Below are 24,256 nucleotides of genomic sequence, written 5' to 3'. Positions count from 1 at the left end.
TCTCTCTCTTCCTTCCTCCCTCCCTCCCTCCCTCGGTCTCCCCCTCCCCCTTTTCCGGCTCAGCCCCACTTCACCAGGAGACCAAAACGGGGACATCATGGCAGAGCGGAGGAGACACAGGAAGCGGATCCAGGTACCGGGCTGGCTTATCTCCTCCCTCTTTTCACAACCGCTCTGCGGGATGAGTTTCCCTTTTCCTTCTGGCTCACCCCCCCTCCCCCGCCCGGTCACCCTTCCCTCCATCCTCCCCCTCCGCCTCCTCCGAGGCCGCCGCCAGTCAGCATCTCTCCTACCGTTTCTGCAGCTTTTCCGTCGCCCCCGCCGCCGCTCCCCCTTCCCCACGGAGCCGGCCGCATCCAGCGCCTTCTTCCTCTGGAGGGGAAATCGTGGCCCCTCCAGTTCCCGCTTCTTTGGGCCGAGCGCCGCCTTGAAGGTTTGGAGAGCTGCGCGCGCACCTCCACCCGTTCGGAGAGGTGCGCGTGCACCAGGCGACTGGGAGCCGCGGGTTGCCGACCCGTGCCCTATACCATTTCAGGCAAATGGCTGGCCAGTCTCTTCTTAAAAACTTCCAGTGTTGGAGCATTCACCGCTTCTGGAGGCAGGTTGTTTCACTGGTTAGTTGTTCTAACTGTCAGGAAGTTTCTCCTTAGTTCTAGGTTGCTTCTCTCCTTGACTAGTTTCCATCCGTTGCTTCTTGTCCTGCTTTCAGGTGCTTTGGAGAATAGCTTGACTCCCTCTTCTTTGGGGCATCCCCTGAGATACTAGAACACTGCTATCATGTCACCCCTCACCCTTCTCTTCGTTAAACTACACATACCCAATTCCAGCAACCGTTCCCTATATGTTTTAGCCTCCAGTCCCCCAATCATCTTTGTTGCTCTTCTCTGTACTCTTTCTAGAGTCTCGACATCTTTTTTACATCTTGGTGACCAAAACTGGATGTAGTATTCCAAGTGTGGCCTTACCAAGGCATTGTAAAGTGGTACTACTAAACCTCCGCCCATTACACTGATGGAAGACATATTACCTGCTTCTTCAAACCACCACAAAATACAACAAACCACAAGCCTCAACTCTGGCTCTGGTTCAAGCTCTCACTAGGTTTCTCCTCACTCTGGGCCCACAACCTGTCAGAGCATGCACAATCTTATTGTGCTGAGGTAACCCAGGAGTAAATGCAGTACACAGTGGTTTGTAATTAAATATGGTTTATATGACACTACATCTACAGATATACACTAGAAATAAATTACGTACACGTGGTGAAACAGCAAACTCCAAAACACAGCAGTTACAGCAGTCACACGGATGAGAGAGAGAAAAACTGCAGGAGAAAACTTTCCTTTTATACTCAGCCTCTTAAAGGCACAGACACGGACCTTGCAGAGTCATTTCTAATATTGCATCATCCTATCATTGCATCATCCACATTACATTACATCTTCACATAAGCTGTTTAGCTGTTAAATTATTATCCTGACATGATTTTTCAGCTTGTTGTCTTTCCTCAAGGCTAAGAGTAGCTCCTTTGAGCTCTTCCTTGGCTTCCTTGCCCTTCCCTAAACCTGAACCAGTTTTTGTGAAAAGCCGTCTCCAACAATGGTGCATGCAAGGGGAGCTTGTGTCTGAGTTAGGGGCCTCCCCAAATCAGGAATTTCACTTCCTTTGACTCTTATGGACACATTTGCTTTCTTTTCATGCCCATCATAATGCTGGCTCACCTTAATTTTCCAATCAACTGCTATTTTGAGATTGTTTTCACAAATATCCTGATCAAGTTTGGTATCCCTCAACCTTCTTCCCATGCTTCTCATTTTTTTCTTATTCCAAGTGGAAAACTTTACACCTGCTTCTCTTATTAAAAATTAGAATAGAATGGGCTTCTGGTTTGCAATCGCTGTGCCAGCGGATGTGCAGAGCAATTGCTCTCTCCGCCATCTGGTTTTTTCCTGCCGGGGACCCTGAAGAGGGTTGAAAGTCACCCTGGAGGGGCAATGAGCATGATGAGGACCCCCAACTGAGCAGCTCTTCAGACTAACAGGGAAAAGATCGGCCATTAACATGGCCCATCACTAAGCCACTACCAGCTGAGGGCAAAATTACCACCAAGCACAACAAAAGCACTGCGGAGGAATTGGGTGAGATCCTACCTTCTTTGTATCCCAAGTATTTTTCTGTAAAAGCTTCTGGAAACTTCTTTCCCTCCCCTCTAAAATGGTGGTGTCTGACTACTTAGGAGAAATAAAGCCTTGAAAAGAACAACTAAATAATTGGACCTGCATTTTCTTGATATTTGGGGTCCCAAAAAATTCCTACCTCTACGGAAACCTATTACCTTATCTACTTCAATCACAATAGTCCAAGTCTATGCCCCAACCACCAGTGCTGAAGAGGATGAAATTGACCGGTTCTATGAAGCCCTACAGCACTTTATAGAACTAACACCAAAAAATGATGTCCTTATCATCATGGGGGATTGGAATGCTAAAGTAGAAAGCCAAAAGATAACCGGAATAACAGGCAAGTTTGGCCTTGGAGTACAAAATTAAGCAGGGAACAGGCTGATAGAATTTGTCAAGAGAATACATAGCATACACTCTTTTCCAACAACCCAAGAGACAGCTCTACACATGGACATCACCAGATGGTCAACACAGAAATCAGATTGACTATGTGGTCTGCAGCCAAAGATGGAGAAGCTCTATACAGTCAGTAAAAACAAGTCCAGGAGTTGACTGTGGCTCAGACCATGAGCTTCTCGTTGCAAAGTTTAGGCTTAAACTGAAGAAGGTAGGGAAAAGCACTAGGCCACTCAGGTATGAACTAAATCATATCCCTGATGAATATACAGTAAAGGTAAAGGTTCCCCTGCACATGTGTGCTAGTCGTTTCCAACTCTAGGGGGTGGTGCTCATCTCCATTTCAAAGCTGAAGAGCCAGCGCTTGTCCGAGGACGTCTCCGTGGTCATGTGGCCGGCATGACTAGATGCCAAAGGCGCACGGAACACTGTTACCTTCCCACCGTAGTGGTCCCTATTTTTCTACTTGCATTTTTATGTGCTTTTGAACTGCTAGGTTGGCAGAAGCTGGGGCGAGTAACAGGCGCTCACTCTGTTACGCAGCACTTGGGATTTGACCCGCCAAACTGCCGACCTTCTGATCGACAAGCTCAGCATCCTAACCCACTGAGCCCCTGCGTCCCTCTGAATATACAGTAGAGGTGACAAATAGATTTAAGGAATTAGATCTGATAGACAGAGTGCCTGAAAAACTATGGACAGAGGTTTGCAACATTGTACAAGAGGTAGCAACTAAAACCATCCCAAAGAAAAAGAAATGCAAGAAAGCAAAATGGCTGTCTGAGGAAGCTTTGCAAATAGCTGAGGAAAGGAGGGAAGCGAAAGGTAAGGGAGAAAAAGAAAGATATGCCCAATTGAATGCAGAATTCCAGAGAATAGCTAGAAGAGATAAGAATGCCTTCTTAAATGAACAGTGCAAAGAAATAGAAGAAAACAATAGAATAGGACCAGAGATCTCTTTTAAAAAATTGGAGAGATGAAGGGAACATTTCATACAAAAATGGGCATGATAAAGAACCAAAACGGCAGGGACCTAACAGAGGCAGAAGAGATTAAGAAGAGGTGGCAAAATTACACAGAAGAACTATACAAGAACGAGCTTAACATCCCTGATAACCATGATGAGGTGGTCACTGACCTCATCGAATAAAGCCTCTTTTGTTTGTCACACGTTCCTGTTTGGAGACTTCCGTTTGCATCCTACTAAGGACGTGAATTGACAATATGCAGATGATACCACTCTAATGACAGAAAGTGAAGAGGAACTAAAGAGCCTCTTGTTGCAGGTGAAGAAGGAGAGTGCAAAAGTTGGCTTAAAACTAAACATTAAGAAAGCCAAGATCATGGCATCCGGCCCTCTCAATTCCTGGGAAATAGATGGAGAAGAAATGGAGGTAGTGACAGATTTTATTTTCCTGGCTCCAAGATCACGACAGATGGGGACTGCAGCCAAGAAATTAAAAGATGCTTGCTCCTGGGAAGGAAAGCCATGGAAAATCTAGACAGCACAATAAAAAGCAGAGACATCACCCTGCCAACAAAAGTGCATATAGTCAAGGCTATGGTCTTCTCAGCTGCAATGTATGGCTGTGAAAGCTGGACCATAAGAAAGGCTGAGCGCCAAAGAATTGAGGCCTTTGAACTCTGGTGCTGGAGAAGACTCCTGCAAGTCCCCAGTCAGTCCTAGAGGAGATCAACCCTGACTGCTCTTTAGAAGGCCAGATCCTGAAGCTGAAACTCAAATACTTTGGCCACCTAATGAGAAGGAAGGACTCACTGGAGAAGAGCCTAATACTGGGAAAGTTTGAGGGCAAGAGAAGAAGGGGACGACAGAGAATGAGGTGGCTGGAGGGAGTCACTGAAGCAGTAGGCGTGAGCTTAAATGGACTCCAGAAGATGGTAGAGGACAGGAAGGCCTGGAGGAACGTTGTCCATGGGGTCGCAATGGGCTGGACATGACTTCGCAGCTAACAACAACAACAAGTGTAAAGAAAAAAAGAAATAGGGGTGACATGATAGCAGTATTCCAGGGGCTGCCACAAAGAAGAGGCTGTCAAATTATTCTCCAAAGCACCAGAAGGCAGGACTGTCAAGGTAAAAATCACCTTTGTAGAGGGCGACGGACCGTGCTTCAGAGAATGCATGATACACTTGCAGGAAGGCAAGAAAAACACGACGCATAATCTTACTAAATACCTTTTACTTACAAAAATATAAAAACTAAATATATATTATACAGAGCTAGCTGGGCTACATCCTAACGTAACAGACAGTAACAGCAAAGAGAAAAAAACAACAATACAGATAACAACCCAGAACTTTCTCTAGACATGCGCACTAAACAGACTGAAACCATAACATAGCTAGTCATATGGGATTCACTATGGTTACCAGATAAGTTATCACAACAGGTGCAGAGAACAGGGGAAATGTACAGTTAGAAATGAACTTTCTGACGAACAAAAAAAAAAACGTGCAGTGACATTCCCCTTCTTTCGTCAGCAAAGTGAAGACTCAAGTAAGGCACATCTTCTCACGCAGATACTCATGCTGGGCTGTAGGAAGTGGTTTGTTCAGCATGTCAGCAATTTGGTCACGTGTAGGCACATACTGTAATGACACAAAACCTTGTTTCACCAGTTGCCTTATGTTTTGATAGCGGATGTCAATGTGTCTGGACCTTGAACCTGTAAAACGTGTTTCAGAAATATAAACCACAGATTCATTATCTTCCATCACTGTGATTGGTCGAATCGGATGTGTCCAGATATCTGTGATTAAAGCATCAAACCAGGTTAAAGAATTGTATGCATCAGACACACAAGCATACTCAGCTTCTGTAGAGGAACAAGAAACAAAATTCTGTTTACGCACATGCCAGTAAACAGGACATCCATTTAAGAACATCATGTAACCTGATGTACTTTTCCGTGACTTCTTATCACTCGCCCAATCTGAATCTGCAAAACAACATAACTCTGCATAGTCAGTATGTGTGGGTTCCAACAACAACTTCATGTCTTTGGTGTGTTTTAGATACCTCAATAACTTTTTAACACATGTCCAATGAAACTGTTTTGCCTTGCCTACGTGTCGTGATAAAAGATTAACACTAAGTGCAATGTCGGGTCTAGTCCAACTACTAATATACAGCAACGACCCAATGACTGAGCGATATAGTGTTTGATCTTCGAACTCAGGACTTGGTTCATGTGCCAAAATGTGAAAGTCAGTTTGCATGGGTATACTCACAGGCTTAGCGTCCTCCATGTTACAGTGATGTAACAGTTGTTCAATCTTCTCTTCTTGTGAGAGACTAAACCCCTTCTGAGTTTTGGCAATTTGAACACCTAAATAAGTGTTAATACATCCTAAACACTTCAATGTGAAAAACCTTTGTAAAGCTTTAGCAAAAACCTCACTCATCTGCTTATTTGGACCAATATAAACAATATCATCGACATAAACAAGAATTATCTCATACCTATTACCGGATCTTTTGGTAAACACGCATTCATCTGTTTCGGACTTAATAAAGCCCATTGAATTTAGTTTGTCAGAAAGACATAAGTACCACATTAAACCAGACTGTTTCAGACCATAAAGACTTTTGTGTAGAAACCAGGTATCCCCTTCTTGCTGTCTGAAACCTGGAGGACCTTTCACGTAGATGTCCTCATCAAGATCAGCGTGAAGATAAGCCGTTTCAATGTCGAACTGGAAAACTTCCAGACCAAGGATAGTTGCAGTGGCTAAAGCAATTTTCACACTTTCAGTCCGCACTGTGGGTGAGTATGTATTTGTATAGTCCTCAGGATAACGTTGAGCGAAACCCTGGGCTACGAGTCTGGCCTTGTACAACGACTCACCATTCAGCTTCTTTTTGATCCTGTAGACCCATCGAGTACCAATAACTTTCCTGTTTGCTGGAGGGCTTGCAGGCGTAAACACTTGAAGTTGTTTTAAACTGTCCATTTCAGCCTGCATTGCCTCAAACCATTTATCTTGTTCTGATTCAGGAAGATGTTTGATCTGTGTGAACTTCTCAGGTGGAAGTGTAACATTACAAATCAAAGGTACAGGTGTTTTTGTTACTTGCCACGAATACCGTTTTGGAGGGATTCCCTTTGTGGACCTCTTGGAACGTCTCGGGCCAACCGTCCATTCTTCTTCTGTGTCGTCCTCGTCTTTATCATCGTCGCCAGCAGCAACATCAGCGGCTTGCAAAGACGGAACAGTAGGTTGAGAAGAACTCGTGGAAGGAACATTATCCTGTGAATCTTGATCATCAGGTTGTGTGGCATCAGCAACATCATCTCTAGGAAAATAAACTCCAGGATCGTTAGAATGAATCCTGGACCAGTCAGCATCTTCCTCAAAAGTAGCAGATTGTGAAACCACAATAACATGATGAGAGTAAATGTATTTGCTCCATTTTGAATTATCATCAATGCCCATAAATCTCATCCTTTTTGCTGCAGGACCCCCTTTCTTTCTTTGGGCTAAAGGAATATTGACCATAGCATAGGAACCAAAAATATGGAGATGTGAGAGATCAGGCTTGTGTCCATACAACATGAAATAAGGGGTCTGATTTATCACACTACTCCAAGTGCGGTTGATGATATGGTTAGCATATTTGATAGCTTCACCCCAGTATGGAAGACTGAGGTTAGCATCTTCAAGGAGGCAACGCATCATGGTTTGCAAAACCCCATTTCTGCGTTCTGCCACCCCATTTTCAGCTGGAGTATAAGGAGCGGATGTCTGATGTACTATCCCATTCTCACGCATCCAGTCCTGGAAACGCTGAGACATAAATTCAGCACCGCGATCACTCTGGATTCTGGCAATGTTGACCTCGAATTGGGTATAGACAAGACTAGCAAAGTCTTTAAAGATCTGAAAGGTCTCTGATTTTTCTTTCATAGGATATACATATCCATATCTAGAATAATTATCAACGATTGTCAAGAAATATCTTTTACAACCAAGTGTTGGTGCAAAAGGACCAACTATGTCAGTGTGTACCAAATCAAAAATGCGTGTTGACAGGCGTGTAGCGCGTTTTGGAATTGCTGCTGCCTTGGATTTGGCTTTCTTGCAGACAGCATAGTCCAAAAACACCTTACACCCCTTTAGATCCAAACCTCTTGCGAACTCTGGCATCTTCTTCAGAACACGGAAACTGGCATGACCCAATCTTCTGTGCCACTTATGGATACACCTGGAATGCAAAGGTTTACCTGTTAGTGAATTCTCAACATTAGCATTTTTATTAGGAACCCCAGGCTTGCTGTGAGCAACCTGTGTCTTTTTTGTATTTTTATCATTATTAGGAACCTTTGGAGTAGCAACAGGATCTCTCTCTGGGACGTCTCTCTCTGGGCCTGTGCTTTTTGGAACGTGTATACTTGCCTGCTCTTGCTGCTTAGACTTTGGTTTTAAGTAATAAACACCACCAATCAACACGGTTTCAGCAACAATATCTCCGTCTTTGACTATATAACTTGCTTTTTCAAGATGGTGGACCTGAAAATGAGAAAACCTAGACAAACGACTCTGACTAAGCAAATTACTACTGGCAGACGGAACATAGTAAACATTTGGAATGAGAGCACCGAGCTCTTCAATATAAACAGTTCCTTTTCCCATGACCTGAACAGGATGATTGGAAAAAGAGTAAAGTTCACGAAGTTCAGGTTCAGGCTCGTGCATCTCAGTGTAAAGCTCTTTTCTGTAGGTAACATGTAACGCTGCTCCACTGTCCAAAGTCCAAAGAAGTCGTCTGTCGTACTCTGGTTGAGGCTGTGGATCGTTGGTCACAACCAATGTGACAAGTGGAGCTTGTGGATCACGCCTGGAACCACGACCACGACCTTGTCGTCCGCCTCTACCTCTGCCTCCTCTGGAATCTGTTCCTCTGGGCTGGTACGTGACGGGCGCTGGAACTCGTTGGGGACAATCCCGGGTGGCATGTCCCACACGATTGCAGATGTAGCATCTTGGCATTCTTGGAACGTAGGTCCTTCCACGGAAGGCACGCCTCGCTGAAGCTCTTGATGCAGGTGGTTCCCTTAAATGTGGCGCAGCTTGCATAAGTGCCTCTTCTTCGGCTAAAATTCTGCATACATGATCCACTGTGCGTTGAGCAATAGGCACTTGATTAATCTTGGAAATAGCATCTTTCCACTCATGATTCAAAGAATTGATGATAATGCTGATCATTTGAAAATCATCAATAGGATAGCCTTTTTCACCCAGTTCTATTCTAATACCTTTCATTTTAGTCAAATGTGCTCCAATATGTTCACCAGATTTTAATCTGGAACCATGGAACTCAGACAAAAGCAAACATGTAGACTCAATTGATGTAGGCCGATAACATGTCTCTAACTGAGTCCAAATTTGTTGGGCAGTTGCATCTTGTGAAAACGTGAGCTGCAATTCAATGTCCATTGACATCAATAATGTTGTGCATGCTCTATTATCCAAGTCCCATATGTCAGGAGTCCATGGCTGGGCAGGAGGATTAAACACCATCATGTGAGTACCTTCTCTGCGTAACAAAAGTCCAACTTCACTGACCCATGCCCTGTAATTCTGTCCTGACTTCTTTAATTTTGAGTCACCAGCCAGTGGTACAATGGAAGGTGTTTGATGAGGAATATACAATTGAGGTACTGGCTGTGCAGGTTGTGCAATCCGACCATAACCTGCAGGGGGCACCAGTGGCGTCTGTGCCTGGACATGCGGCAGTTGCATTGAAGCTGCCGGTAGTCTTGGTGCTGGCTGTGATTGTCTTTGAGCTGCTATTCTACCCTGGCCAGCAGGAGGCGCTGGCGCTGGGGCTGGTGCATTAGCATAATCTGCAGATGACACTGGCCTTCGCATATAAGAACCCGGTGGCAATTGCATGTGGGTTAAATATGGCTGTGCTCTGCCAGGTAGAGGGGCTTGCATAGAAGCAATATTAACAGGAGAAGCAACAGTAACAGGAATCCTAGCACCATCAGGGGCTGGAGCCTCAGATAACGGCAGAAATCTTGTATCTCTGTGTAAAGACTCCTCCATAGACAATTGCGAGAGTGAGAGCTCCAATTCATGTCTTAATGCAGCTTCACCAGTAGATGGTGCTATAACATTTGCTTCAGGCATCATTGTGGCTCTGTATGTCCTTTGGGACAGCCCATAATCATGTGACATAGGAGCCTCCGGTTCCCATTCGTCTTGCATGACACTCAATGATGGGCGTGACTTTGGCTTTGGGGAAGAAGGAAGCAATATGGCTTCTCCTTGTGGGTGTGGCAATATGGCCGGTTCATGCTCATAATTCCTCTCATATTGCTGAACCATTGACACATATTTCTTTGCCTGCTGCAAACGCCTTTCAAAAACCCCAATTTGTTCACAGTAGCCTTGCATAGCCCTATCTCGCATAGTTTGCTTGGGGCTTGAGGGAGCAGAAGGAATTTTCTTCGGCTGAACTTTAGGTTTCGCTCCAAGCCTTTGAAATTCATCTTGAGCCCCTGGAGTGTGAACATTTTCAAAAACAGCTGCCAGGGAGCTTGGAAAAGTAGAAAAAGGAGTGACTGACCTTGCATCGTCGACAGGAGCAGGTGCGTCTTCTCCAAGGCGTGTGGCCGAAGCTATCGGAGTTCTTAAAGTTGAAGGGAGCTGGCCCACAGAAAGACTCCTTTTTAGCCGTGGCTTCCTTCCTGACATGTTTCAGCAGTTAATCACCGCTGCCTCGCTAGCACTAACTAACTGATAACAGCCGCAGAAACATGCATCTCCAAAAACATAAATCAAACCATCCTCGATACCAAAATGTCAAGGTAAAAATCACCTTTGTAGAGGGCGACGGACCGTGCTTCAGAGAATGCATGATACACTTGCAGGAAGGCAAGAAAAACACGACGCATAATCTTACTAAATACCTTTTACTTACAAAAATATAAAAACTAAATATATATTATACAGAGCTAGCTGGGCTACATCCTAACGTAACAGACAGTAACAGCAAAGAGAAAAAAAAACAATACAGATAACAACCCAGAACTTTCTCTAGACATGCGCACTAAACAGACTGAAACCATAACATAGCTATTCGTATGGGATTCACTATGGTTACCAGATAAGTTATCACAACAGGTGCAGAGAACAGGGGAAATGTACAGTTAGAAATGAACTTTCTGACGAACAAAAAAAAAAACGTGCAGTGACATCTCAGACAAGAAAAAGTGGTTGGAAACTGACCAAAGAGAGAAGCAACCTGGAATTAAGGAGAAACTTCCTAACAGTAAGGACAATTAACCAGTGGAACAGCTTGCCCTCAGAAATTATGGGTGCTCCATTAGTGGAGATTTTTAAGAAGAGACTGGATAGTCACTTGTCTGAGATGGTATAGGTTCTCCTGCTTGAGTAGGGGGCTGGACTAGAAGACCTCCAGGTCCCTTCAAATTTTATTGGTTTTCCAGTTTTACATTTAAGTATTTGGAAAGCAGCGTGGTGATTGGGTAGTCAATAGTTCAATAACAAAATCTTTAGTACATATCTCAGGTTACATCCTCAAAAATTCCTTCTCTATTTCCCATAACATTTGCTATATCATATTTAAGCTAGTAAATTTCTAATTATAACACGTTTAGTTAAAACATTTATGAAAATATTTTTACTTATACATATCCATGTCCTGTTTTTAAATTTTACCTAATTTTCAATTTTGAATTACATTATTCCAATTTAACCTTTAATATCCATAGCATTTAAGTTTCGGGTAACCTAAATTTCCTTTATTTCAATACATAAAAATTATCATATCTAAAATATTATATATTACATATTATTTACTTAAATATACTCTTATTTTATTTCATAAACATTTTCTGTTTCTCATCCTAGTACCTCACCACTTACTAATAAAATATCATTTATTGTCACAAGTCCATGTTCTATATTATGTCAATGGTACACCCTAATAGTTAATTTTCAATTCCCTTGTAAGTCTAAATCCTAAATATTAAGCCAATTAATCTCTTATTTTTTATCATTTTCCATAATATTTAAATCTATATTCATATTTCCCTTCATCTCAAAATCTTCCTTTAGCCCATTAATTGAGACTTTAGGCTTTTCTGTCATAAATCAAAGAACCCCATTTCTTAAATCTAACTCTAGCTTTCTTTTTATGCCAACCAGGCTTCCATACCAGTGCCTTTAAATCATTAGATGAATATTCCTGAACATGTTACTTGAATCAAAGGAGACCATCTGGTTATCAATTTTCCAAAGGAGCTGGCCCATTTATAATCATTAAATTGCTGCCCCAGTGACTCAAATCCCCATGTTTGCTTTGTTATATTTATCTTCACTTCGGTCTGATCTTCTTCTTCCTCAAGTTTCATCTGGTTTGAGTAAAAAGTCATGTCCAATGTTGTGGCTGTTGTTTGGTTGTCTAGGTTTTCAGTATCCTGTACTTGTTGATCTTTAACACCCTCCATCATGGTATTACTTTCTTCTGCATCTATTGCTTTTTGGATTGTAAGTTCTTTAATTACGGTCAGGCTTTGGCTGTCAAAATTCTCAGTACATTGTTTTTTAAAATCCTCTGTTTTGATATTAGTTTCTTCCACTTCTGTTGCTTTTTGAATGGTAAGTTTTTTAGTTGGAGTCAGGGTTTCGTTTTGTAGATTTAAGCTGGCGCCTTTGTCTTTCAGTCTGGATTTCATTATCTCAGTAGCTTCAAGAATTTTTTCAAGTATAAGCTTATAATTAGCCAAAATTTGTTGTTGGTATTCCTCCATTTCTAGGATGGATAGTGTGCTGTCTAGATTTGCCATTGCTTTCCTCCCGAGGAGCAAGCGTCTTTTAATTTCTTGGCTACAGTCCCCGTCTGCAGGGATCTTGGAGCCCAGGAAAATAAAATCTGTCACTACCTCCATTTCTTCCCCATCTATTTGCCAGGAATTGAGAGGGCCAGATCCCATGATCTTGGTTTTCTTAATGTTAAGTTTCAACCCAACTTTTGCACTCTCCTTCTTCACCCGCAACAAGAGGCTCTTTAGTTCCTCTTCACTTTCTGCCATTAAAGTGGTATCATCTGCATATCTTAACAGTTTGTTATGATCCACACAATCAAAGGCTTTAGCATAGTCAATGAAGCAGAAGTAGATATTTTTCTGGAACTCTAGCTTTCTCCATGATCCAGCGTATGTTGGCAATTTGATCTCTAGTTCCTCTGCCTCTTTGAAATCCTGCCTGTACTTCTGGTAGTTCTCGATCCACATACTGCTGGAGTCTAGCTTGTAGGATTTTAAACATAACTTTACTAGCATGATAAATGAGTGCAATGGTGCGATACTTTGAACATTCTTTGGCACTGCCTTTCTTTGGAATTGGAATGTAAACTGATCTTTTCCAATCCTGTGGCCACTGTTGAGTTTTCCAAATTTGCTGGCAAATGGAGTGTAGCACTTTTACTGCATCGTCTTTTAAGATTTTGAATAGCTCAGCTGGAATACTGTCACCTCCACTAGCTTTGTTGTTGCTCAGCTTTTCTAAGGCCCACTTCACTCCACATTCTAGGATGTCTGGCTCGAGGTCAGTGACCACCTCATTGTGAATATCAGGGACATTAAGCTCATTCTTGTATAGTTCTTCTGTGTAATTTTTCCACCTCTTCTTAATCTCCTCTGCCTCTATTAGGTCCCTGCCATTTTGGTCCTTTATCATGCCCATTTTTGCATGAAACATTCCCTTCATCTCTCCAATTTTCCTGAAATATCTCTGGTCCTCCCTATTCTATTGTTCTATATCTTTGCACTGTTCATTTAAGAAGGCATTCTTATCTCTTCTAGCTATTCTCTTATTTCACTACATCCAGCTGCCTTGATTCATGGATCTTACATTCCAGGTTCCTATGGAGAAAAAATCTTTACAGCATCGGACTCTCCTTTCACCATCAGATGCATCCACAGCTGAGCATCTTTTTGGCTTTGGCCCAGTCACTTCATTCTTTCTGGCGCTACTAGTACTAGCACTCTGCTCTTCCGCAGTAGCATATTAGACGCCTTTTGGTACTGTCCATAGGGTTTTCATGGCAAAGATACTGGAGTGGGTTGCCATTTCCTTCTCCAGTGGATCACGTTTTGTCAGAACTCTCTGCTATGACCTTTCCATCTTGGGTGGCCCTGCACGGCATAGCTCATAGCTTCATTGAATTACGCAAGCCCCTTCGCCACGACAAGGCTGTGAGGTGTTCTCACAATGAATCGTTAAAGGAGCTCCCAAGCAAAGGCAGAACGCAGAGATGCAATCATATTAGTTTTATTCATGATAGATCAAAGAGAAAGAAATACTTGGCATGAAAGCATTCATGCCTGCATGTGAGAGAGAAATAAAATAAAACAAAACAAGCTAGGATTACATGACTAAAATAGAGGTTAGGAGTAGAGATAGAACTGGAGACTGAAAAATGGAGAACAAAGAGCAGCCCCTCGTGCAGAGGTATTTATGGGGGGTCTTGGCCCCTCCTTGACCATAAAACTCTCTCGCCAATGGGGCTGTGGGTCTGGGACCCTTGGCTCATCAGTGGAAGCAAAGAAACCTCTTTGCCTCCATCTGATGACCCTTTTGGGGAACTGCCAATGGCTGGCACTAATCACCTAACAATTCCCCTTCTTGCCAGCCAATGACAGGGACCAGTGAATGTATGTAAGGGGCGAGCAGGTGTCATAGACATGTATGAAAACATTCAGAAGGCCAAACACAAACGTTTACACAGAAGGTTGTGCCGGTCAACGGGAACAGGCTTGGTAAACAGATCAGCTATCTGGTCAGCTGTATTACAGTGCTCAACATGTATAAAACCCTCTTTCGCAAGGTGCCTGACATTTTTATAGCGTATGTCTATATGGCGAGATCTGGAGCCTACTGCATAAGCCTCCGAGATTGCAATTGCGGCAGTGTTGTCCTCTAGAATTTGGATGGGCAGAGGGGGAGATGCCCAGATGTTTGTTATCAGCTCATTGAACCAAGTCAAATCATTGGCCGTGTCTGACAGACTAGCAAATTCAGCCTCGGCCGTGGAGCAAGAAATAAATTTTTGCTGCCTAACATGCCAATGTATTGGGCAGCCATTTAGCAATATGAGGAAACCAGAAGTGCTCCGTCTACTTTTGGAGTCGCCAGCCCAGTCTGCGTCTGAGTAAGCGGAGAGCTGGGCCGTCTTCCCCTTCTCTGGTTCTAGCATGAGAAGAGCATCAGCTGTGCCCTTTAGGTATCTGAGCACCCTTTTGACAGCAGTCCAGTGGAATTCCTTTGGGTGTTCCACGTGCCTGGACAATAGATTCACAGCTAAAGCTATGTCAGGTCTGCTCCAATTGCTGATGTATAGCAAGGAGCCAATCACAGATCTGTAGAGCGTGTTATCTGTGAACTCAGGACCGTCCTTATGGGTGTGGTTGTAAAAGTCGCTTTGCATTGGGCTATGCGTAGGATTGGATTCTGTCATTTTGCATTTGGCCAGTAATTCCTCTATCTTTTCTTTTTGAGATAGAGCGAACCCCCCTTTAGTGGCCAAAATATGCACACCCAAGTACTTGTCAACCCGCCCCAAAGACTTCAGAGTAAACTTTTCTTCCAGGGCCTTGGCAAATTCATCACACCTTTCCTTGTTAGGCCCTACATATAATAGGTCGTCCACATAAACTAACACCCGTTCTGTGGTTCCCTTGGAATTGCGTGTGAAAACACATTGATCTGCATGAGATTCTGAGAAACCAACTCGTTCTAAACTCTTTCTAAGACAGTCATACCATAATTTCCCTGACTGCTTAAGACCATATAACCCTTTGTGAAGCAACCATGTATTTCCCCCTTCTTGCTGGTAGCCAGGAGGAGCCTTCACGTAGATCTGCCGGTCCAAGTTGGCGTGGAGGTAAGCCGTCTGGATGTCAAATTGGAAGACTTCTTCTCCCAGAGCGGCTGCAGTCACGAGGGCGGCCTTGACGCTCTCTGCCCGGACGGTTGGAGAGTAAGTCTCCGAGTAGTCCTCCATATAACGTTGAGCGAAGCCCTGGGCTACCAAACGGGCCTTGTATAGGTAGAGGCCATTGGCAAGTGGTTTGGCCTTGTAAACCCACCTTGTGCCAATGACTTTCCTCTCCTTTGGAGGTTGCTGGGGGGTGAAGACCTTGAGTTGTTTTAAGCTCTGCATTTCCTTCTCCATCGCGAGCTGCCATCTCTCCTGCTCCTCGATGGGCAGCTCCTGGATGTCAGAGAAGGATTTTGGGGTGACCACAACGCTGTTGACAGACGCGATGTGGCCAATGTCAATTCTCTTTGGCGGGACCCCCTTGTTGGACCGCTTTGACCTCCTTACCTTCTGCCACTCACCGCTCTTTTCTTCCGCGGGTCTCTGAGGTGTCGCTGGGGGTGAAGACGGTGTGTCTTCCTCCATGGGACTGGACGCATCTTCGTCTTGTTCCTCACTTTCGTCGGTGGCAGGGTACGAGGTCGCCTCTGGCGATGTCGCGGTCGGGGTGTCCTTGCTGGGTCGGTTGGCATATGGGCTCAGATCATTTGAGTGGATCTGAGTCCAATTGGAGTCCTCTTCGAAAGAGGCAGATTGGGAAGTCACAGGCCTGCCCCCTTCTCCCAGGAAACGATAGGCCTTGGAGCCAGGAGCATAGCCCAAGAACCTTAGTCTCTGGGAAACAGATCTCCCCTTCTTCCGCAGCTGCTTGGGGATGTGTACCCATGCATAGGAGCCAAACACACGCAAATGTGCCAGATTTGGTTTCCTACCGTGAACCAGGAAATATGGGGTCTGGTTCACGACACTGCTCCAGGTGCGGTTTAAAGTGTAATTGGCATAATGAATTGCCTCCCCCCAGTATGATTCTGCGACATTAGCGTCTGCAATCAGACTACGCATCATGGTTTGCAGGATTCCATTCCTTTTCTCAGCTACACCATTTTGCGACGGGGTGAACGGTGCAGTTAGAAAATGGCGGATGCCCTTACGCCTTACCCAGTCCTGGAACTTCTGAGACATGAACTCAGCCCCACGATCGCTCTGCAACTGTGCGATCTTGGTCTTGTACTGAGTCTCTACGAAGTTGTACAGCGACTTTATGGCGTCAAAGGCTTCAGATTTCTCTGTGAGAGTATACACGTGACCGTAACGTGAAAAATCATCAACGGCAGTGAGAAAATACCTTTTCTTTCCTAGGGATGGTGTAAAAGGCCCAACCAAATCAACATGTACTAGTTGGTAAGGGTGTTGAGTCTTACGGGATGACACCTTTGATATAGGAGCAGCCTTTCTCTTTGTTTTCTTGCAAATGGCACAGTCCAGAAACACGTCACAGTCCTTGAGCTGGACTCCCTCAGCAAATTCTCCCATCTTTTTAACTACAGGGAAGCTTGCATGACCCAGCCTTCTGTGCAATAAGTGGGCGCACTTATCGTGAATTGGCTTCCCTATTGACACTCTCTTGGCTCTGGTTGCTTTGAGTGGTGCTGCAGGTGCCTGCTGAGATTCAGGCTTCTTGCCCACACTGCCCTTGGAAAGCCTTGGGGCAGGTTGTGGTGCCTTGGGAGAAAAATATGGCAAGCCATTTATTATTGTAATATTTCCAATGACTTTCTGGTCTCGGGTGACATGACCTCCCCCCTTGCGAAATAGGACTTCCACTTTGTCATGGTCACACAATTTGGTGATGCTCAAAAGGTTGTTGGCTATAGAAGGGGCGTGCAAGACACCCTCAACTTTGCCAAGCCCAGGTACAGAAACAAAACCCTCCACAACAACTGGAGCAGTGTCACCGTTTGCAACCTTGACAGATGAGTTAATTTTCTTTAACCTTTTAAAACCTTGACTCATATTAGTAATGTGAGAAGAAGCTCCAGAGTCCAGTAACCATAAGTCAGTGGAGCTATCAGCCCTTGTTGTGGGGGTGAGGGAACAAGTATGCAGTGAATTTCCTTTGCCCCTGCCACGCCCTTTTCCTCCCCCTTTGCTTCTTACTTGATTGGGACCACGTTTAGGGGCTTGATGTTGATGGGGGCAGTCTTTCTTGAGGTGCTCCTCAGAGCCACAGATGAAACATTTAAGCAGAGCATTAATTTGCTCTGAGTTGTGGCGCCCCCTTCTGGCTTGCTGAGTGGTGACTCTAGCGTATTCTCCAGCATTTCTCCTTCTCCGATCTTCTTCGATCAGTCTCCCTGTGAGGTAGGACAGATTTATGTCTTCCCTCTTGACCGCTTCGAGTGAAACAATGAAATTGCTCCAACTCCTGTCTAGAGAAGTAAAAATTATGGAGAGCATGCTCACATCAGACACAGGAAAATCTCTGGAAATCAATTCTGCCCTGAGTGCCTTTAATTTTGCAAGATGTTCAGGCATGCTGGCACCAAACTTCAGTTTGGTTGTATAAAGCTCAGTTGTATATCTGGTGATGGAACCAATGGTATTGCTGTTGAATAGATTGTATAACAGTTTCCAGACCTCAGCAGCTCTGAGACCAGCTGGAATGCTTGGGAACAAGTTATTGTCCAGAGAACTGAGTAGAGCAGAATAAGCCTGCAAGTGTCGCAGCTCTTCTTGACGTCCCCATGGGGGAGGGGGGGGTTCCGAACCATTTGTAGAATCCCATTCTTTAAGAGATGTAGCTGTATATCTTTACTCCAACTGCTATAATTCTCCCCATCCAGCTGTAGTTTTTTAAAATCATTTGGCAAATTTGTTGCAGGAATACAGTCCTTATCAGACCCACTTTCAAATTTTTTTGATATGTCCATTGATGTAAAAGGAAGCGGAAAAATGCTTAAGTCTGAAGTGAGTCCTTCAGTGAAAGGGTTCCCTCTAGTGGTCGAGGAGGGAATCCTTTCTTGATTACTTATTGACTCCAGGTGGGCGTGCCCGGTAACCACGTGACCCGGGGGAGGGCGTTGTTCAGGGTTTCTCCCTTCTTCCCATGAGGCATTGGGGGGGCGGAGCCCAGATTTGCCGGCCGGCATCCCTTTCTTGTTGCTGCAAGCACATGGATTTTCATCATTGTCTGTTTTTCTTTGCCCTCGCTGGTCATGAAGACCTGAAGAGAAGGTGGGAGGCCTCGGGGGTTGATTGTTGGGAGGCTGCAGGCTGGATTCCCCCCGGCAGTTGGGCCCTGGGGAGAGGATGGGAGGCCTTGGAGGGGGGGTGAGCACCCCCGACGTCTGCTTGGCCGCTGTCTTGCTAGCCTCTAAGGCAGTGGCCAGAGCTTGCATTGCTGTCTGGAGAGCCGTTGTAACAGTTTTGGCTGGGCAGATCTCATTGCTATCATAGCATTTTAGGCTTTGTGGGGGGGAGAAATCAGTAATATACATGCTGTCTTGGCTGGAAGCCAGGGATTGCATGTCATTTCTGCTGTACGCCAGGGACTGCAGGCTATTTTGGTTGGAAGCCAGGGATTGCTGGCTTTCCAGACTTAAAGAAATCAAGTCTTTGTTAGATATAGTGGGGGCCGCCATCTTGTTTCCTGTGCCAGACCACGTGGGCGGAGCCATCTTGTTTCCGCTTGCCCCAGGAAGCTGTAGCTCACAGCTGGGGGGGCGGGTTCGCGCCAAAAGCCTTGGGGTCCCTGGGTCACTAAGGGAGGCGGGCGCCATATTTGGGGGCCTCGTGGTCTCTAGGGAGAGGCTCACCAGGGGTTCTGAGGCTTTCTGAGCTGTTCCCTGGGCTGCCCCTCCCTCCTCCTGCATTGCAAGGATCTCTTTAAGCAGCTCTTCACGTTCCTGTGCAGTCAGTTTACTCACGCGGCGTTTGGTCTCAGCCAGGTCCGTCTCTGCAGCATCTGAGCAGCCTTGGACAGTCTGTAATCCTTCTATGCTCTCCTCTGTGGCGTTCAGTTGTAGAGAGGCATGTGAAGGGGTCCTAGACGCTCTGCTGGATCCTCTGACGGGATGAAGGCCATTTGTGCTTTCATCTGCAGCTGAGGTTGCTTCAGGGACTGAAGTCTTGGATGTAGGCAGGGAGGCTGTCTTCGATCGATGACTCCTGGTCACGATAGTAGAAGTCCTGCCATCTGTTATAAATGGATTGGAGCCGGGTCCTCCAGACATCTTATTGGTTAGTTCCTGGCTGGCTTGGAAGCTTTCCTTTAAACCATCCTCTGCTACCAACTTGTGAGGTGTTCTCACAATGAATCGTTAAAGGAGCTCCCAAGCAAAGGCAGAACGCAGAGATGCAATCATATTAGTTTTATTCATGATAGATCAAAGAGAAAGAAATACTTGGCATGAAAGCATTCATGCCTGCATGTGAGAGAGAAATAAAATAAAACAAAACAAGCTAGGATTACATGACTAAAATAGAGGTTAGGAGTAGAGATAGAACTGGAGACTGAAAAATGGAGAACAAAGAGCAGCCCCTCGTGCAGAGGTATTTATGGGGGGTCTTGGCCCCTCCTTGACCATAAAACTCTCTCGCCAATGGGGCTGTGGGTCTGGGACCCTTGGCTCATCAGTGGAAGCAAAGAAACCTCTTTGCCTCCATCTGATGACCCTTTTGGGGAACTGCCAATGGCTGGCACTAATCACCTAACAAAGGCAGTAATCCATGAATGGTTTCTTTACACTAGCCAAACCCAAATCCTGCAGCTGTTCTTCATATGTTTTAGTCTCCAGGCCTTTGATCATCTTAGTTGCTCTTCTCTGAATTTTTTCCAAGGTCTCAACATCTTTTTTGTGATATGGTGACCATAATTGGCTGCAGTATTCCAAGTGTGGTCTCACTATTCAATTGTTTGAATACAAGTTTTACCCACTTAATTATTCTACCACCCAGCTCTCATTTAACTAGGTTTGTAATAATACCAGGAAATAGTTTGTTAATATTTTCCTAAATCAAATTACATCACTAGCATTCCCACAATCTAGTAAGGAAGTGTAATGTGAATGGCCTTGGGTGATGGGATAAAAGGGAAGAGAGGCTTCCCACCCAACAGTCATAGAAGTGGGGGGAATCCCAGAACTGCATAACTGGGAGAGAAAGAAATCCAGAAAAGATCCTCTCTAACTTTCCTGGTTCTAAAAAGTGTTGGTGAGAAATGTGTAATTGTTGATAGATTTGCAGATTCCTTGTTTTCCCAAATAAGTATATTTGCACATTAGACAATCATAAAAACATTCCAATGTGAAAAGAAGTTTTATGCTTTTAAAATTCCTGGATGTTTCCATTCTAGTTCCATCCCTTTTTGGAGAAGAATGAGTTTTGCAATCTTTCCCGGAACAAACTGTACTTGGACCAAAATGGAGAGATAGCAGCAGATCTGAACATCATGAGCTGGGTGGACCCCCCTGAGAAGAAACCCGTCAATGAGAAAATGGGGAATTTTGAAAGTCAGAGACTGATCATCAGCCAGGAGGCTCTTTTGCGACTAAAGTTGCTCAACAAGGTGGGTGAAATAGTGGCAGCTTTCCTCTGGTTTCCAGTGCTTTAGGAGCCATTTCAAGGGAACTACACTTAGTCATAAAAGTGGATGAACTTCAGTGGGAATCAAATGTGGGTCACGGAGCCCTTGTAATTTTGGGGGATGTCTCGGGAGGCTTAAGTACAATTGAGCAAGGCGTCCTTCAGATGCTGTAATACGGAACCTTGTTTTGAGCTTATTCAGCCAGGTCCAAAATGGAATGCTGGGTAATTGCTGTTTAGGACACAGGAAATTTTCTGCTCACTCTTCTTTTCAGTACCTCCATAAAATTGGTGAGAAAATAATTATCTTGTTTGTTAGCTAACTTATGTCTCTCTGGGCAAAAATAAGACTCCAAATTTAACTTATAATAAATATGAGTCTATCTTTCCATGCCAGTTGGTGTCATGTAACTCTTCTTCCTGAACAGAAAGGGCCTTTTGTTGGATACGTAGTTGGACCTTAGAAATATCCTTTCTCAACAAAGAGCTCATCCTCTCGTTCCATGTGCTGCAAAAAAAGATACCTGACTTAGTTTCTTTTGAGGGATACATTGTCATGACCTCACCTCCACCTCTTCACAGTATAGTTCTAGAAAGTATTCAGTCGGTTTTCATCTCATTTCAACAGCATGGCAGCCATTTTTATCAAACAATAAACAAGAACATCTCCTGTAAGGTTGACAGCACAATTTTTCCTTTGTATTTTAAGTGGTAGACTGCTTTGTAGTGGAGAAGCTTTGCAGAATAACAGAATCACAGAGCTGGAAGGGACCTTGGAAGGTCTTCTAGTCCAGCCCCCCTGCTCAGGCAGGAAACCCTATACCATTTCAGACAAATGGCTGGCCAATCTCTTCTTAAAAACTCCAGCACTGACAACTTTTGGAGGCAAGCTGATTAATTGTTCTCACTGTCAGGAAATTCCTTCTTAGTGCCTGGTTGCTTCTCTCCTTGATTAATTTGGTACTCTAGAAAGAGTAGAGAGAAGAGCAACAAAGATGGTTAGGGAACTGGAGGCTAAAACCTATAGGGAATGGTTGCTGGAATTGGGTATGTGTAGTTTAACGAAGAGAAGGGTGAGGGGTGACATGATAGCAGCCTTCCAATATCTCAGGGGCTGCCACAAAGAAGAGGGAGCCAAGCTATTCTCCAAAGCGCCTGAAAGCAGGACAAGAAGCAACAGATGGAAACTAGTCAAGGAGAGAAGCAACCTAGAACTAAGGAGAAACTTCCTGACAGTTAGAACAATTAACCAGTGGAACAACCTGCCTCCAGAAGTGGTGAATGCTCCAGCACTGGAAGTTTTTAAGAAGAGACTGGACAGCCATTTGTCTGAAATGATATAGGGTTTCCTGCCTGAGCAAGGGGTTGGACTAGATGATCTCCAAGGTCCCTTCCAACATCATCATCATCATCATCATCATCATCATCATCATCATCATCATTATTATTATTATTATTATTATTATTATTATTATTATTATTATTATTATTATTATTATTATTATTATTCCAAGTGTAAAAGAGCCTTGGTGGAGCAGCGGGCTAATGCCTCCTTAAGTAACACCAGCTGCCTGCAATTAGTGCCGGTTCGAGTCCCACCAGGCTCAAGGTTGACTCAGCCTTCCATCCCTCTGAGGTAGGTAAAATGAGGACCCAGATTGTTGGGGGCAATAAGCTGACTTTGTAATAATGCCGCTTGGGGGGGGGGGCGAAAGCCCTAATAAGCAGGCATATACATAGAATGAAGGCAATTGCTAAGCACATTGATTTGTGCTTCGATTGTAAGCCGCCCTGAGTCTTCGGAGAAGGGCGGGATATAAATGGGATTAAAATAAAAAAAATAAAAATAAAATAAGTGTAACCTTACCAGGGCCTTATAAAGTGGCATTACACTTTACGCGATCTTGATTCTATCCCTCTGTTAATGCAGCCTAGGACTGTGTTGGGTTTTTTTGGCAGCTGGCTCACTAGGACTCCAAGATCCCTCTCACACCTACTACTGTTGAGCCAGGTACCACCTATTCTATACCTGTGCATTTGGGTTTTCTTGCCTAAATGTAGAACTTTGCTTTTCTCACCTTTGAATGTCATTGCAATGAAAACTTTGCAATGTTTTCTCTAGTCCACAAGATTCTTTTCCAAATCCTCCCGATCAGAAGCTTCTTTCTTCACCAGAGTTTTATTCTATTTTAATAGAATTAATTCGTTAAAATTTAATAAAACTTTTAGAATAAATTTTATTTCATATTATTTAAATATTAATAACTTTAATAGTAGATCATCATACTTTAAAATCATGCATATATGAAGGATGGAGGGATGCATGTTAATAATGGCCATGAGGAGGAACCCAGATGATTGTCACTTAATGACTTAGCCAGTGGGAAAGACTTTTATTGCAATGTGACATGCCAGAAGCAAAGGGGAGGAACTGAATGAATAATGTGCCAATAGTTACATCTCCTGCACCAATTAGGGAATGAGTCAGTGATTTCATATTTACCTAACTGAAGCCCAGAGACTTTATGTTGTGGATGTTGTGGTCTACATCCATTTTCCATGGGTGCCTCCTTCTGAAATACTTTCTTTGGCATTCCTTGTGTTTTGTGCTTAGTCTCTGCCTCAGTCCAATTGTGTGGAAAGTTGTCATCCTGGATTTTTCAAGCAGCCTCGGGAAGGAGAGCCGGTTTGCTGCTATGACTGTGTCCCTTGTCCGGAGGGAACCATCTCCACTGAAGAAGGTGAGTGACGCCAGATGGAAAGGGCTGCTGCTTTTATCCAGAGCATCATCATCCATGTGCATGTTAAAAGAGACATCTGAGTTTGACTGTTTTGTTGTTGTTCTTCATTTTCAACCTGCCCAACTTCTTCCATTGTGGGAGGAATAAGAAAAAGATCTTGAAGAATGAGGTAGAAAGAGATATGAGGACTTGGTGGATTCACTTCTGTCAGAAGAAATCTCTCTTCTACTCATCGGTTTGGGAGTCCCTTCCCATGTTTACCTTTCTTTAGGAACATCTGAAATCATTGAAACACCAGGATTGGTTTTCAGGTCAACATTACCTTAGAGGCCAAAAGGTCTATATCAGTCAACAGATCTATTTTAAGACCACCACTGAAGAAGGTGGGTGAGGCCAGATCAAAGGGGAGCTGGTTTCATCCAGAGCATTTTGACCAATGTGCGTGTTAACAGGCACATCTCGGATTGACTATTTTG

General features: G+C 44.2%; 1 protein-coding gene across 1 annotated transcript in view; it reads left to right on the top strand.

The window, feature by feature from the left end:
* Positions 1-24,256, top strand: part of LOC308663085 (vomeronasal type-2 receptor 26-like) — a gene marked incomplete at both ends in the record, with an annotated part of 78,331 nt that overhangs the window by 16,999 nt on the left and 37,076 nt on the right. The window contains one exon of the mRNA XM_081319230.1: positions 20,810-21,022. Within this exon, the coding sequence (XP_081175356.1) occupies positions 20,810-21,022 (213 nt within the window). The remainder of the gene's footprint in view (positions 1-20,809; positions 21,023-24,256) is intronic.

This window comes from Vipera berus (assembly GCF_964194415.1).
Source record: "Vipera berus genome assembly, chromosome: 2".
Taxonomy (NCBI): Eukaryota; Metazoa; Chordata; class Lepidosauria; order Squamata; family Viperidae; genus Vipera; species Vipera berus.
The sequence above is the reverse complement of the archived record's forward strand: the minus strand, read 5'-3'. Positions and strand labels throughout refer to the sequence as shown.